Raw genomic sequence first — 16,326 nt, forward strand, 5'->3', positions numbered from 1 at the left:
ACGTCAATCTTGTGTTCCTAACAGGTAGTGCCACACACCTATAAGGACAGATGTTCTCCAGTTTATTGCTTGTTGCAGTAACAATAAAACTGACAGAGCAATACTAAGCATCTCCCATGTAATAATAAATGCTAAACACATTAATCTCAGAAGTTGTCAATATTAAAAAATTATTTCTTGTAGCTATGTGGAAATAAGAGCGTTGAAATGATTACAGCAGCCATGTTCCACAGCATAACACAGAAATTAACAAGGAGCTGTGGAATGTTGTTGATCATTTTTATAACAGCTGTTACCACCCTCTCTCTACACACATTTATTAGTTAATTATTTCTTCTCCATAAAATGTTTAGGTTTTCTGCAGGTGTGTGCGAATCTGGTTGAGGCGTTTGACTCTGGTAATGTTTTGTTGTCAATACTGAACTACAATCATATTAAATGCACATTTTTTGGCAGCATGACAGCCATGCATATAGACACATATACACATATCTACGCACATATAGGAACTATTGTCGCCAATACTTTATGCATTTCATAAAAAAACAGCACACAACATTTAATCTGTATCTGAAAATCGTAACACAGCATTTCTAATCCCCACAAACCAATCTATCACACACATGAAATTTCAGTTTAGCTTTATCCTGCGTGTTATGAAGGAAAGAGAATGTCAGATCTTTAAATACCACAGGCAGGAATAGCTATGTACAACTGTATTACAAGGACAGAAAATTCTTAATGCTCTCTTCCCACTGGCATAAGGTAAAACATTCACAACTAAATTAATGGGTATTTACTGCGCAATAGTTATATTTTTTAACTGGCAATACTGTTTTACTTCACTGGAAAAAAAACTGAAAATGCACCCTTTACCATCAGAATAAACCAATATATCTGAGGAAACATCAATATGGCTATGCTAATTTTACAACCAGTAGGCAGCGATATGAAAGCCTGGAAAAGAAAAAAAAAAATGTCATTACACAAACATAGTTACAAGTGTCATCCTTAAACACAAAACTTTGGGAGAAAAACGTTGCAATCAAAGTTCAAAACAGCCAGGTACTTACCTCCCAAAATGACAATCCTACATAGTCACTGTACTTATAGCAGACATATGGGAGCGTAATTACACGGCAGAGAAAAAACGTGACTAGCATGACTAGACCATTGACCACATAAAGCTGTGATGATTTCATCTGTAACAATAATTGTTCTCTATTCAATTTTCTGAGGGGGAACCAGTAATGACGCACATAAAAAGAAGCAGTTTACCAACCTTTAACTTACTGAGGATGCCTCTAAAAGAGACAAAAGGTGTACTGAGTTCCATAAGGTACACAACCCCAAATATACAGTCCCCTAAGTCACCTCTCAGATGCTGAAATTAAAGCACCAGGGAAAAAACAGAATGATTATGAAATCTAAAAGAGTATTAATGCGCTAAATATTATCTAGTCAATAAGTTTCTACTGGATTTGATATTTATACGAATCACCATTTAGTACAGAATCAACAAAAATCCTCCTAGCAGTAAATAACTAGTCCCTCAAAGTCACATATGTGCCCTTCAAATATCCCCCCCCCCCCCCCTCACTGATTTAGGAGAGGTTAACCCTGTTACACAGGTGCCAACATCTCTACATAAATAAAACGAAGTTCCCCACTTCCTTCTCTCTGTATGTACAGGCTAACCTCAGGAACTAGTGTGGGATTTTGATCCAGTTTTGCCCAATAGATACAAAATTTCATAAGGCAGGGTAGTGCATATAATTTATATAAATATTTCATGGAAATCGGCTGAACTAAGATGAATTGGCCCACAGAAAATGATGGCACTGTCACTTAGTAGTGCAGCCACTGCAACTCCAGACAGCAGTAAGTCTGGAGCAGAATCCAACTCCAGGCATCAGTGAATCTGAGCTGGGTCTGGTGGTTCAGCACATGCCTCAAAACCAAAACGTCCTAGGACTACATGCTGGTTGGACCACAGTTTTTTCACAGTCTTAACCTAGCATTCACCCCTCAGTTGGATGTGGCTATGTGTGTGCATGTGTATAGGATTTTGGGGGGGGGGGGGGGGGGGGGGGGGGGTGAGTGTGCTAATCCCATTACTAAACTCAGATATTGAATGTGATCCTGCTGTGCAGTGATGTTAGATGATATGGTATTGGGGGAAGGAGTAAAATTATTTTTATCAAACCGATCAAAACAAAGTTTCTCTGAGTGCCATGTCCCCTTGGAGACTGCATACCCAGAGTACCATGTCCAAAACACCTATATAATCCTTCCAGACAGTTCAGCAATGAAGTAACCACTTTTATAAAATCATGTTAACGAATCTTCTGTTTGTTCCTGGTAGAGCGACATCATAATCAGTGAAAAGTGCTAGTTTGCTTTTGTTTTACAGTATTAATTTATCTTATTAGCCTGTTTTCAGCTTACAAGGCCCTCATCAGACATTTACTGACTATTGTTGCCAAAGGCAATAGTCAGTTCTGTTCATTTTGCTATGAGCAACCAGCCAATTTATTTGAAATTCCTGAAGCACTTTATTTTTTTCTGCATGTAATCTTGGTTGTCAGAATAGATGTTACAGGTTCTGTGGTCATTGTGACAAAGATAAGCATATTAATCATCCTGTATATGCTGCAGTTATTCTTATTTCCATGCTTGCTAATAACAACTGGAGGGGCATTCCAACTGATGCAAAATACGCTAGTCATGTTTAAGAACATTTTGTACTATCATCAGTGGATTTATTGTTTTATTTCCATTATCAAATGAAGCTACTATGTGCATGGTCATAGTCTTAAATCCATTATGAAATCTCTAGCTTGTCACAGTTTTTGATGTTTATATGATTGACATGCTCCTATGGTCTTACATCTGCAGCTGTCAAAGATTGAGTCAATGACTACAGTTTCAAACATCATCACAGAAAAAAGCTAAAGAGAGGCAGAAAGGAAAGTTCGGCTACCTTTAACAACAAAACAGAGTGGACTGCAGATCCTCAGCAACACCGTCATCCACTTAACACTAAGAAACACAGACATGGGTGCAATGTTACCACATAAGAAAGGGTTTCATACCTTCATTGCAGGATGCCGTCTGTGAAATAATACATGGTGCTTATCATCTACATCTACACAGATACTCCGCAAGCCACCGTAGGGTGCGTGGCGGTGGGTACCCTGTACCTTTCCTGTTCCAATCACAAATAGAGCGAGGGGGAAATGACATAAAAAGAGCTGTATGCTCATGAAAGAGGAGCTACAGGCACCCAATATGACCAGGGCTGAGCGCAATGGCTTGTGTGCACTACACGATGATGAAAGCATCGGGATTCTTCCTGTACCGACAAGGGCAATGTAGTCATAATTATGGGATATGTGATCTATGATACAAAGATTTATGCACTACTGGATTAAGATAGTTACTGCAATCGCTCACAAGATCTGACACTGAGAATAATAAGAAAGGCATATTAGCCTCTTAAGCACTCTTTTCTGGAAAATGGTGTGGTCTAGAAACTTCTCCCTCAGGCACCCAGACCATCTACTGCTTACAGTTTACCGAAGACCCAAAAAGATGGGATGACATTCCACCACACTGTATCTAACATTGTCTCACCGACACAAAAGCTGGTAAGTACTTGGCCAAATCCTTGCTCCACATGTGGGACACTGTCAACATCATATTTAAAAAAATCAGCCAATTTAATCAGCCAAACTGTCTTCCACTTAGTAAGAATGACACTATGATCAGTTTCAGTGTGGTAGCACTATTTACGAATGTAAATACCAAAGAATCTTTGGTCCTAGTATCCCAGTTAGTGGTGTGGTTCAAGCTATGTGGGCATACTCTTACGTCTGATTTTCTATACAATGGCCAGTATTATGATCAGGCAGATGGCATTGCAATGGGAAGCCTGTTAGCTTCAACTGTTGCAAATCCCCTCACGGGGAAACCCAGATCTCCCGTGCCTTATCTCTCCAGTCACCCACCACCTCCCACAGCACCAACATCCGGCCACAGAGGGGCATTCCCCTCGTGACTCAGTACCACACGACAGGAGCAACTGAATCACATTCTCCATCAGGATTTTGACTACCTGTGGTTGTAGCCTGAAATGAGGAATGTTGTACCCACTATCCTTCTCTTCCTCCCCCTCTCTCCCCCCCCCCCCCCCACTAACGGTATTCCACTGCCCACCGAACCTACACTATCTCCGTCCACTCCTATACAATCCCTGCTCTCCCCAACCCCTTACCTCATGGTTCATATGCCTGTAATATGACCTAGATGGAAGACCTGTCCCACACATCCTCCCACCACAACCTACTCCAGTCCGTTCACAAACATCACCTATCCCATCAAAGGCAGGGCTACCTTTGAAACCACACATGTGATTTACTAACTAAGCTGCAAACACTTTGCTTCATTTTATGTTGGTGAGACAAGCAACAAGCTGTCTGTCCGCACGAATGGCCACCGACAAACTGTGGCCAAGAAACAGCAGGACCATCCCATTGGTGAACATGCTGCCCACCACAATGTTAATCATTTCAATCACTGCTTCACAGCCTGTGCCATATGGATCATACTCACCAACACAAGCTATCCAGATTTGTGCAGGTGTGAACACACTGTGCAATATATCCTGTGTTCCCATAACCCTCCTAATTGCAAACTTTGTTAGTCACTGTCCTTACCCTCTAGCCCCTTCCCTGTTCCCATTCCAGCACTACACCATCGCACCACTTCTCTCCTTTTCCGCTATCCTCCCCTGCCTGCCCTCCATCTAACCTCCTGACTGCACATAGCTGCCCCACCCTCTCTCCACCTAGTACTTGTACACTCCCACAAGAAGCACTTTACTGTCCCCCACCCCTATCCTGCTATCTCTCCCCCTCCCCGTCCCAGCCTCCTCCATACTCACACCAACAGGTTGCTTTTCCAATCGTGTTCTGCTGCTCACAGTATGGCTTCTGCAGCCTGAGACTGCAGTCATGTGTGGGTGAGTTACACACGTACGTGTGTGTGTGTGTGTGTGTGTGTGTGTGTGTGTGTGTGTGTGTGTTTGTGTGCTTTTTTATCTATTTCTGACAAAGGCCTAGTTGGCCAAAAACTCACTTTGTGACAGTCTTTTTGTTGTGCCTATCTGCGACTCAGCATCTCTACTACATGCTGAGTAGCAACTGTCCTCTTCATAACATTGTTACAAATCTCCTCGCGGAGAATTTGAGGATACTGCCTTACCCATGGCACCATTAAAGCCACTACCTTACACATTGCACCATTAAAGCCACTACCTTACACATGGCACCATTAAAGCCTAGTTGTTTTTTCAGACATGTTGATGAAAGACTGGTCAAGGCCCCACCAAAGTGAGAAACTTTGACGAGATATTGGAAAACCTCAACAGCACTAACAGCAAACTTCAATTCAATGTGGAGGCAGAAAAAGATAATTGTTTGTCCTTTCTTAACATCTTTGTCCATTGCAAACAAAATGGATGCCTTGGCCACAGTGTCTATCAGAAACCTACTCTTGTCAATCTATACTTGCGCTCACATCAGCCATCACCATCTGCCACAGAAGCACACTGTGTTAGGGCACATTGTGAAAGAATAATATCAGACCCCAATAACCTGCCCCATGAGCTGAGCTACTAGTGCAACTTTCACCACATAAATGAAATCTCAAGAAAGAATCACAGGAAGACCACCGACGAGGAGCACAGAAAGAAACTTTCTTCTCTGCCCTTCTGCAGCTCTGTATCCGGCAATATAAGCCACCTGCTGATATGACAAGACCAAAAAGGTCTTTGCACCTTCAACAACAATCTGGCAATTACTGACATCCGTTAAAGATGCAGCAGGTCTCAGAACTCCTGAGGTCTATAAAACACCTCGCAATGTGGCCAGTCTTAAACTGGACAAACAGTATGCACTGTAGAACAATGCAAGGAGGAGCACGAGGGGTTTTATCGTCAAAGCTACCCCTAGAAACCCACTTCAGTTGAGCATGCTTTAGAAAACAATCACTGGATCAAATTTAATGAAACTTCTGTCTTGGCTTGTGCTACCAACTTCTGTGGCTGTAATTAAAGAAGCCATTGCAACAAAAATCATTGATAACATCCTTAACAAGAGATGGCAGCTCAGCACAGTGCAGGATACGGCAATCGTAAAGTTAAAATGGGCACATCAAACACCAAGTCAACGCAGCTAGCATCAGAGATGTCACAGTAGGCAGGGCAGCTAGTGTATATAAGGGTATACCAGCAGCCCACTGGCAGTTGACAATGGCCAAGGTGAGCAAGCTTGTAGAATTTAACCACCTGACTGCAAGCGGTGAGCAAAGGGATAGCATTGTTAAAAGGAAGTCTACAGATACCAGTGACTGTATGCTGGCCCCTATTTTGATTGTACAAGAGGTCCTGAAGATGGCTTACTGTATTGCTGAAACTGGTAACAAAAATTTGATAAAATTGGAAATACAGATGGCTGAAGATGTTTTTGACTTGACATTTACAACAAACAGGTGAGGTCACACAACCATGGACTTACAAGGACAAGAACCGGATGACATAAATTCTCATCCTCAATACTGTTTCTTGCCATCCACCTTCCAATATGAAGTTAAATGAAAATACTAAGTTTAAGTCTCCTAATACTACTTTCATACAGCAGTCCAAGAATCACAGGACTACTGCCACATTTAATAGTCTGCAACTTGTGGACTTTTTCAAATCATGTTGAAGGATGTGACTAATGATGAGTCAAGTCTGTGACAAAGATAGTCTGGTAACAGTTGAACATGGTGCAATTAGAGATGCATGGAATGACCACTCCTAAATATGAAATTGTGTATGGAGAAAAGTGTTGCCTGATGCTGTATCACTGTCAGAAAATAAACTGGGCAGTGACATTACCAATGCAACTGCAGAATACTGGCACTACACAGCAAACTGGCTTCACATACGTTGGTGAAGATAATGTGAAAGACTTTCAGAAATCTTATTCTGAGGATATGAGCCATGAGAATCTGATGACAATCATGGGATAAAAATGAAGAAACCAAGTGTGAGTACACAAAAACTGCAAGGAAGTTCGCAGCTAAGAAGATTGCAAACACTGAAATGCCTCAACACGTTCTAAAATGCTCCAAAGAGCTACATGACCAGATGAGAATGAAAAACAACTACTTTCCTTTTTTCTCGACAAGAAACTAAATTATCCTCTTCACCTGTTAATGTTGCGTTTGCTCCCAGAAATCATTAATGAACTAGAACAGATGCAGTACTGCTGAAATCTTCCAATTTAGATCATCCAGGTGCCACTGAAGTTGTTAATCTGGACTACATACCAACTTTAAGAAAGAACTGCACTAGAACACTGAGAGTGTATCATTAAAATAATGTGTTTTCCATTTTTTTTAACATTTACTTTATTAAAACTAGTTGCAAAAACATGCTATTAATTGTTTTCAGTTGAAAACTCTCTGAAGAGAAGAAGAAAACTATGTAAAATTTCTTGAAGAGGAAAGCCAACGTAACATTTTTTATATAAGATGGCAGAGATGTCAGTCGAGGCGGAAGTACAGAGGCAAAGATGTTGTTTAATGACAAGTGATGTACAAGGGGCGCAACTTGAAATTAGCGGAGGTTAAGGCCTGGTGGGTAACGCGAAGAGAGAATATATTGAAGGGCAAGTTCCCATCTCCGGAGTTCTGATAGGTTGGTGTCAGTGGGAAGTATCCAGATAACCTGGACGGTGTAACACTGTGCCAAGATGTGCTGGCCGTGCACCGAGGCATGTTTAGCCACAGGGTGATCCTCATTACCAACAAACACTGTCTGCCTGTGTCCGTTCATGTGAATGGACAGTTTGTTGCTGGTCATTCCCACATAGAAGGCTTCACAGTGTAGGCAGGTCAGTTGGTAAATCACGTGGGTGCTTTCACACGTGGCTCTGCCTTTGATGGTGTACACCTTCTGGGTTACAGGACTGGAGTAGGTGGTGGTGGGAGGGCGCATGGGACAGGTTTTACACCAGGGGCGGTTACAAGGGTAGGAGCCAGAGGGTAGGGAAGGTGGTTTGTGGATTTCATAAGGATGAACCTCTTGGTTCACCTTTTAAATTAGGATACACCATATGTAATCAACAGAAGTAAAGATGAACTCTGCTACTGAGAACACCAAAACTCCAATGGATAAGGATGTGGTAAATTGAACAGAAAGCCGAACAACTATCGTTTCTCATGAACTTTAAAGATTCAAGATCAGTACTGCAGCAGTGGGTACAATTAGAGGACCAGGCGAAGAACAAATCAAAGAACTTGGAGGTGGCTACACTTTCTTTTAGAAAGGAAAAGAAATTCATGAACTCTGCATTCATGGTGTTGACTCTGCTATCACAAAGAAAGTTGCTCCTCACCTTAATGAACTACCTTGTGGCAAAACCAAAAGACTCTTGCGCCTACACCTCAAACTTACTACTAACAAACAAGTTACAGTTATATGTGCATACACACTGACCCTCACTTGTGAAGACAATGAAAAGAAAACCTTCTACTCCCAACCTGAAATGTTTACATGCTTCTACCAAGAATACTCCATGTTGACAAAAATCATTCTCTTGGGAGACTTCAATGCTTGAGTCAGTAGAGACTCAACACTATGACCCAAAGTGATTGGAACAGAGGGGGTAGGGGAGAGCATTTCCTTAGTTATCATTAATACTATCTTCAGGCAGGAGGATAATATTAAAACCTCACAGCAACATCCAGGATCAAAACACTGGCACATGATTGATTATTTAATTGTGCATGCCTGAGACCAAAGAGATGTCATAATCATGAAAGAATTGACAAGTGCTGATGAGCGTTGGAGAGACCACCGACTGTGATGATCCTTCATGTTCACTTCTAATGTAGGAAACAGAGAGAACTTGCAAGATCTAAAATGAACATAGACCATCTTAAGGATAGTTACAATAAAGGAAAATTCCAGAACTCCCAGATGATAGGCTACCGTATGAATATTCTGAAAGCACATAAGAATACTGGGCAACATGGAAGGCTGCAATAATATCAGCTGCTGAAGAATTAGTTGAATACTGCAAGACTGAACACGAAGACTGGTTTGATGAAAATGACTAAAAAATTCAGGCAATACTAAACAAAAAGAGAAGAGACACCAGGCCTGGCAGAGCAATCCTAAGTCATTCACCAAGAAAAGAGAAGATCAAAACGCGAAGGTGGAAATGCAGACAAAAACTCTTGCTCTGAAACAAATGGGGGACAATGATACCTCAAGAAATGCAACCTCTAGCAGAAACTAACAGCACTCAAGCTCTCTTCAGCATTACAAAAATTATATATTGTCCAGTAACTCAAAATTTAAATCCATTTAAACTTATGGATGGCTTCGTCCTCCTGAAGGACAGCAATTCCATTAACAAATAATGGATCATTTCCACAAACTATCAAATAAAGTCCGAGAGATCCAATGAAACAATGCCTTCCACAATTCCGAAAGAATCTACAAAACCTCAGCTTGGTAAAGTCCCTTCTCTACAAGAAGCTGAGAGAGCTATTAAGGAACTCAAAAACAACAAAGCCACCAGATCAGAAGGAATCCGTGTAGAATTTTTCAAGGAAGACTGATCTATCCTCGCTGAACATATACCAATTCTCATTGTCAAAGTATGGAGCACTGGAACAATTCCTCCTGATTTCAGAGGCGCACTGATAGTTTCTGTCTTCAAAATAGGCAACAGAACCGACTGTGGTAACTACTGGGAATATCCGTTCTATCTGCCACTGAATAAATATGTGCCTAAGACCTCTTGCTGAAACACAATGTGGATTTTGACCTAATCACGCTACCACAGATATGATTTTCTGTGCCAAACAAATGCAGGAGAAATGCAAAAGAAACAACAACATCTCTGTACATGGCATTGACAGATCTTGTAAAAGCCTTTGACTCAGTCAAGAGAGGTGCCTTGTGTGAAGATCTTACCTAAAATAGGCTGTCCTGTGAAGTACATTAACATTGTTAGACTGCTGCAAGATATCATGACTGGCATGGTTCTTGTCAACAATAGGCCTGGAAATCACAATGGGCATCAAGCAAGATTGTTTGAGTGCTCTTATATTTTTTTCAACATTTGCACTGGAATAAGCTTTAACATCCAGAGTACGCAGAACCTACATCAACCTGCACCCAACTCTTATCGCCATACGCCCCAAGAATCACAGCCCAAGGCAAACTGCTGCAGAACATAGAGCACTTCCCATACTTTGGCAGCCATCCTTCAGCAAATGCAAATACTAATTCTGAAATACAACACTGCCTCAGACTTGCCGATACGGCTTCTGGTCGTATTCCGGTAAGGTATTATGGCTGAGGGTTCACCTTTGGGGTAAGGGGCTTTGATAACCATAATATCAACATTTAGACCAAGTGCTACATACGTCAAGCTACAGTTATACCATCTCTCATATACGAGTGTGAGGCACAGACTACTTGCAGAAGGCACACATGCCTGAGAAAGTATCATTGTCACTGCCTGAGAAGGATGCTATGGGTAAATGGTGAATCAGTGCACTAACATCAGTGTTCTGGAAGAAGCGAATTCTTCTATCATTGAAGCCATGACCATTAACTATCAACTCCGTTGGACGGGCCACATAGTCAGGATTGTCAAAGAAAACTAGAAAGACCACAGAAACAATACAAAGATTTATTAAAGGGCAACTTGAAAACATCTCAAATTGAAACTGGTCACTGGAAAAGTGCTGCACTTAATTGTCCAGTATGGAGTCACAATGTTTGGGAAGGAATTCAGCACTTCGACCAATTGAGATGGAAAACAGAAACTGACAAGCATAATGCTAGGAAACAATGGGAACTCCTGAAGATAAGTAACACTACACAGCCAGTCCCAACCAGTGTCAACAAGGTGGAAAAATTAAAAAGTCCAGGATTGGCCTCTGTCACTTAAGATCCCACAGAACTGAGTTTCAAAGAAGACAACCATACCTGTTAGTGAGTGAAAGAGCCCATCATATTATTACCGGTCAACATTTTTTAAAAAGTCACTTTGAAAACTTCAGTAGTTTTGCTGTTAATCAGCCTCACTGTTTTCTTTCTCTATTTCTGAACTGTACATGTAGCTAAGTTACACAATGTAACTATATGCATCGTGCTCTAACAACCCATTAACAAAAGGACAGGCATACATATATCTAACTTCCACTTATTGTATGAATGCACTATCTATAAGGGTACAAATGTCTTAAGCAACTTTGCCAGGGAAATTTATAGCATATTAAATTAATAAGTGACTAACACTACCCCTAGATTCTCTTTTATATCAGTTGCTTTTAAGAATCTTACTTCAAAATCAGCAAAAATTAATAATCCCTTCTTTTTGTCTGGCAGACTGCACAACAAACCATCAAAATTTCTGATGAAAATTTCATAATTATGCAGTGGAGATCATTATACTGTAAAATTTACAAGTATTACAATCCCTGGTATTAGGAAGTGTCGGATTCCACCCGTCTGCTTTGACCCATGATGTCATCCACATAGCAGAAATGACTATTCAAAGCGCCTCCAATATGGTGCCTATGTCACTATATACACATGACAACAAACACAAAAATATGTATAAATAATACAATAACGTCTCTCTCCAAATATACAATGAAACTAACAGGACAACAGCAGGAAACTGGGGGTTTTAGGGAGGGGACAAGCTAAATATAACAGTAAAAAAACACACGATGATCCCAAAACACAGAAAACGACGAACAAAAAAAACAATAATTACAAAATCTACAGGAATCTGAGACTTTCCTTGATCTATATAGGTCAACTGCAGCTGATTATACCAAAACAGCAACGCCTACACCAAAAACCACGAAAATTGGAATCAGACATTTCCCTCGAGCACAGCTGACAATACCAAAACACCAATACCTACATATAAAACTACGAAAGTTGGCATCGATAATTTCCCTAGACCTACATAGGTCAACCATAACTACAGATGCAAATTAGGTCGACCGTCCCAAAACCCCCCCCACACACACACACACACACACACACACACACACACACACACAGAGAGAGAGAGAGAGAGAGAGAGAGAGAGAGAGAGAGAGAGAGAGAGAGAACTCAAATGCCGCACCATAATGACATCACACACGACAACACACTTACGTCATGGGGTCAAAGCAGATGGGTGGAATCTGACACTTCCATTGACCCCTATATTATATCACAAGCACATGCTTCTATATCCAGATCTACACAGAATTTACATCTTTCTACATTTTTTATTTGTGTTTTTTATGTGAATATTCCTCTTTTATCCATTTTGTATCTATATGAATTTGCATCTCATTTATAACAACTTACATTAGGATTTTCCATCTCATGTTCCGACATATGACATCAAATTCTTTCCAATAACAGATTTTATAAACAAATAACTTCTTTGACTATTTTTATATTCCACAACAGTCTCATGAAGCAAGTTTATAAGATGAACTGGGAGGCTTTGACAATTTAATTTCCTTTGTTATAGTCTGCCTGAATTTCAAATTTGACCTAATTTATAACTAGAGAAATGTTTTGACATTGTTTATTGAACTACATTCTTCAAAATTGTGAAGGTAGCAGGGATAAAATACATGTAGCAAAGGTTATTTACAATTTGTACAAAAACAAGACTGCAGTCATACGCGTTGTAGGAGACAAACGGGAAGCCATAGTTTAAAAAGCAGTGAGACAAGGCTGTAGCATATCCTCAATGTTACTTAGCTATGAGTAAAGGAATTCATGGAGAAATCTGGAGAGGAAAAAGGAATAAAAACTGCAAAGCTTGCCGATGACACAGTAGTTCAGTCACAGATAGGAAAGGACTTTGAGCAGATGAACAGAATGGACAGTGTCTTGGAAACATTATTATGATGATTATTTGCTTTACTAAAGACAAATCTTTGGAAACCATAAAATACCTATGAGTAAGCATCCAGCTTACAGACCCTTGTTCACTAACTTCTTGAGTTCTGCTAACCGGTCTATGATCCTTAGCAAGTTGGATCCATAGAAGAGGTAGACACGATTGAATGAAGAGCACCACGTTTTGTCACAGGATCATTTGGTGCACAAGAATGCATTACAAAGATGCTCAACAAACTCTTATGGAAAATGCAACAAGATTATGTGTTTTGCATCATGGAGAGTTTTACCATTAACAATGTAAGAGATAGATTGCTACTTACTGCAAAGAAGATACACAAAATATACTTACATGAAGTTTTTGGCCACGGCCTCCATCAGTAAAAGAGAAACACACCATTCGTATACACAAGGAAGCATGTCTTACGTACAAATGACCACCAAGTGTTTACTATTGAAATTCAGGAAGTTTGTTGCAGGAATTAGGTAGTATATAATTTACTCCCAGATGTGTATAACAAAATGAAAATCTGAGAAATTACAGCTAATATGGAGGTTTACCAACAACTCTTCTATTGCCCTCACCATTAACAAATGGAGCAGTAAGGGAGATTAGATAGTGATATTAGAAGTACCCTCTGCCACACACCTCAAGGTGGCTTGCAGTGTATGGCTTTCGATGTAGAACAAAAGTAAAACAGGTGTAACATAGTGTAGATGAATCAAATCAGATGATGCTGAAGATTAGGAAATGAGACGGTAAAAGTTGATGATATTTGTTATTTGGGCAGCAAAAATAACTGATGATGAATGATAAAGGGAGAACATAAAATGCAGACTAGTTATAGCAAGGAAAGCACTTCTAGAAAGAAGAATTTGTTAACATTGAATATAAATTTGTGTGTTGGGAAGTATTTCCTACAGGTATTTGTCTGGATGTAGCCTTATACGGAAGTGAAATGTGGATGATAAGCAGTTTAGACAAGAAGAGAACAGAAGCTTTTTGAAAATGGTGTTGCAGGAGAATGCTGAATAATAGATTGGTAGCTCGAATAGCTAATGAGGTAGTGAATCTAATTGGATTAACATGAAATTTGTGGTGACTGAAAGAAGAGGTTGGTTGATACGACATCCAGAGGCATCAAGGGATCATCAATTTGGTAAGGGAGGGAAGTGTGGCATCAAATAAAACTATGTGCACTAAGTGACTGAATAACTCCATGTGGTTAATCCCAATAGTGCCATAATCATTTCATTATATTTCATTTACTTCATGACAATTAATGCCAGCTGTGTGACTGATCAAACAAAATAAAACAAGAAACATGGTGTGCGAATCAGTGAGTTGAGACATGAGTAAAATCTGAACACGGGAAGCAGAGGAGATTTTCATATGCCTTTATCTGCTAATACCTCCACTGAAACATGCAATAAACCAGAAAAGAAAAATAAACCTCACTACGAAGCAAACTAACAAGTTTACAATATTTAGACTAACATTTTCTTGCTCAAAAGCGTATGTGCTAATGCAAATTCAAGTGTATAGTGTTATATGCTGCTAAATAGTCTACTCTTGAGATTTAAAGACAAACAATTTTACACATAAATTACAACACTTACAACAATGACGAGGAATCCAAATGAGCCAATAAACAAATGATGCAGTACTATCATTGGCTGTTTGCAAATGTAATCGCTCCATTGTGCAAGGCAGTGACCACTGTGTTGTTGTCGCTCCACATCACTTTTGCCAGATGTATGGACTTTGTACATTGACCATATATCATAGAAGAAGTATGAAGCACCAAACCATGCATACGCTTCTGACATGAAATGTGAAGATCGCAGGAAGTCACGTGTGCATGACCACATACATACAATGGATCCCGTGATACACGATAATACTGCCTGAACTGCTGACACAGTTCTGCAACACACAGGCACAATATGTAAATAAATATATTCCTACATCTGTTAAAAGTATTGGATCTACCCTGAAACACACTGACATTTTCAGAGACCTAAGAAGGCCTAGGAAGTAAACTGTTCTAATCACATACCAGTATATGCAACTTAAATGTGTAACACCACCAAGTAAACCAAGAATGCTTCACAGAAACACTTTTCGCTAATCTTAGAAAACAAAGCCGCTTATTAACGAAATGAGGTTCCGTTGTTTCAAATGCTCTACGTTTTATTAATCTGATTCAACGTTTTATTAATCTGCCAAGTCTTCATAACATGAGGGAAGGTTGAGGATGCTAAAATCGTGCTTCAAAGGTGATGCAGACCAGTGTATTTTTGGTACATAGCAACATTAAAATAGACATATAAACGTCCAACTTATCACACTTACTTGTTGGAAATATCGAGGACTTCATACAATGTTAGTTCGTACTTTTTTCGGAACACATGTCCCACATTCGTCTGCAATGCCACATGATTAAGGAGATCAAACAGCGAAACGAAGAAGATAAGACCAAGCCCCGAAAGCCAGGCCCCACGGGCAACTGAAATGCGGTCTTCTGGTGCCAGAAGAATTACTGAGCCTGCTGCTAGAACAAACGACCCCAACACTGACACCAGAAGTAAGGAAGCCGGCGGAGTCTTCAAACTCTGCTGCTGAAACAAATGAACAATTATTACATACTGAGATTAACAAATTCAGATAGCACACATACTTCTTCCATCTTACAAGTCCTATTGTCAATCTTACCTCGGGGTATCTTCCGGCATAGGAAAGTCGCTGCATTTTTGCCGCTTCAGCAAACTTGTGGCCTTGTTTCAATGCGTACACTACACGAGCGGCATATCACCATTCTGTGAAGGAGTTTCGACTGCAAACTCGGCAAAGCAATCATTTCTTTACGTAACAAAACATGTATTTCCAGCACAGCGTTAATTGGAAACGAAAGAGTTCTTATGCCCTTCAACTATATATGAAGGACATAATCTTAACACATCACTCCGTGTCAAAACAAGGTACAGATGCTAGCCGTCTGTTACTTTACTTGCCATCAATAAACTTTTTTCCGAAAATAACATCACGAGACTTCATTAACGAATAAAAATAGAAAAGACTGTGCCATTACAGTCTTTGAACAAATAAACGGATAATTTTCGTCTGCTTGTAAATCGAGTTATCGAAAGTGACGTTCGACTACTGTTATAACTACACCCCCAAGAGCTAAAAAGGAGTTTTAACGCAAAATGCAAAACGTAGCGTAGTAAAGAAGCGTTTTGAGATAAAAATGAATCCTTACGTTCTGTCATTCTTTTTAATTTCGTGTTGATCAAGACCACAGGGCAATGAATCATAAATTATTACCATTCGG

General features: G+C 40.0%; 1 protein-coding gene across 1 annotated transcript; it reads right to left on the bottom strand.

Moving 5' to 3' along the window:
- Positions 1–837: 837 nt before the first annotated feature.
- Positions 838–16,064, bottom strand: LOC124545952 (TLC domain-containing protein 3A). Its single transcript, XM_047124914.1, has 6 exons — positions 15,708–16,064; positions 15,348–15,613; positions 14,612–14,918; positions 1,283–1,384; positions 1,074–1,202; positions 838–957 (listed from the first exon to the last, which is right to left on the bottom strand). Exons 1-6 carry the CDS (start codon positions 15,741–15,743, stop codon positions 838–840), a joined length of 960 nt encoding a protein of 319 aa, XP_046980870.1. The 5' UTR covers positions 15,744–16,064.
- Positions 16,065–16,326: the final 262 nt, after the last annotated feature.

Source organism: Schistocerca americana, chromosome 8, assembly GCF_021461395.2.
Source record: "Schistocerca americana isolate TAMUIC-IGC-003095 chromosome 8, iqSchAmer2.1, whole genome shotgun sequence".
NCBI classification, from domain to species: Eukaryota; Metazoa; Arthropoda; class Insecta; order Orthoptera; family Acrididae; genus Schistocerca; species Schistocerca americana.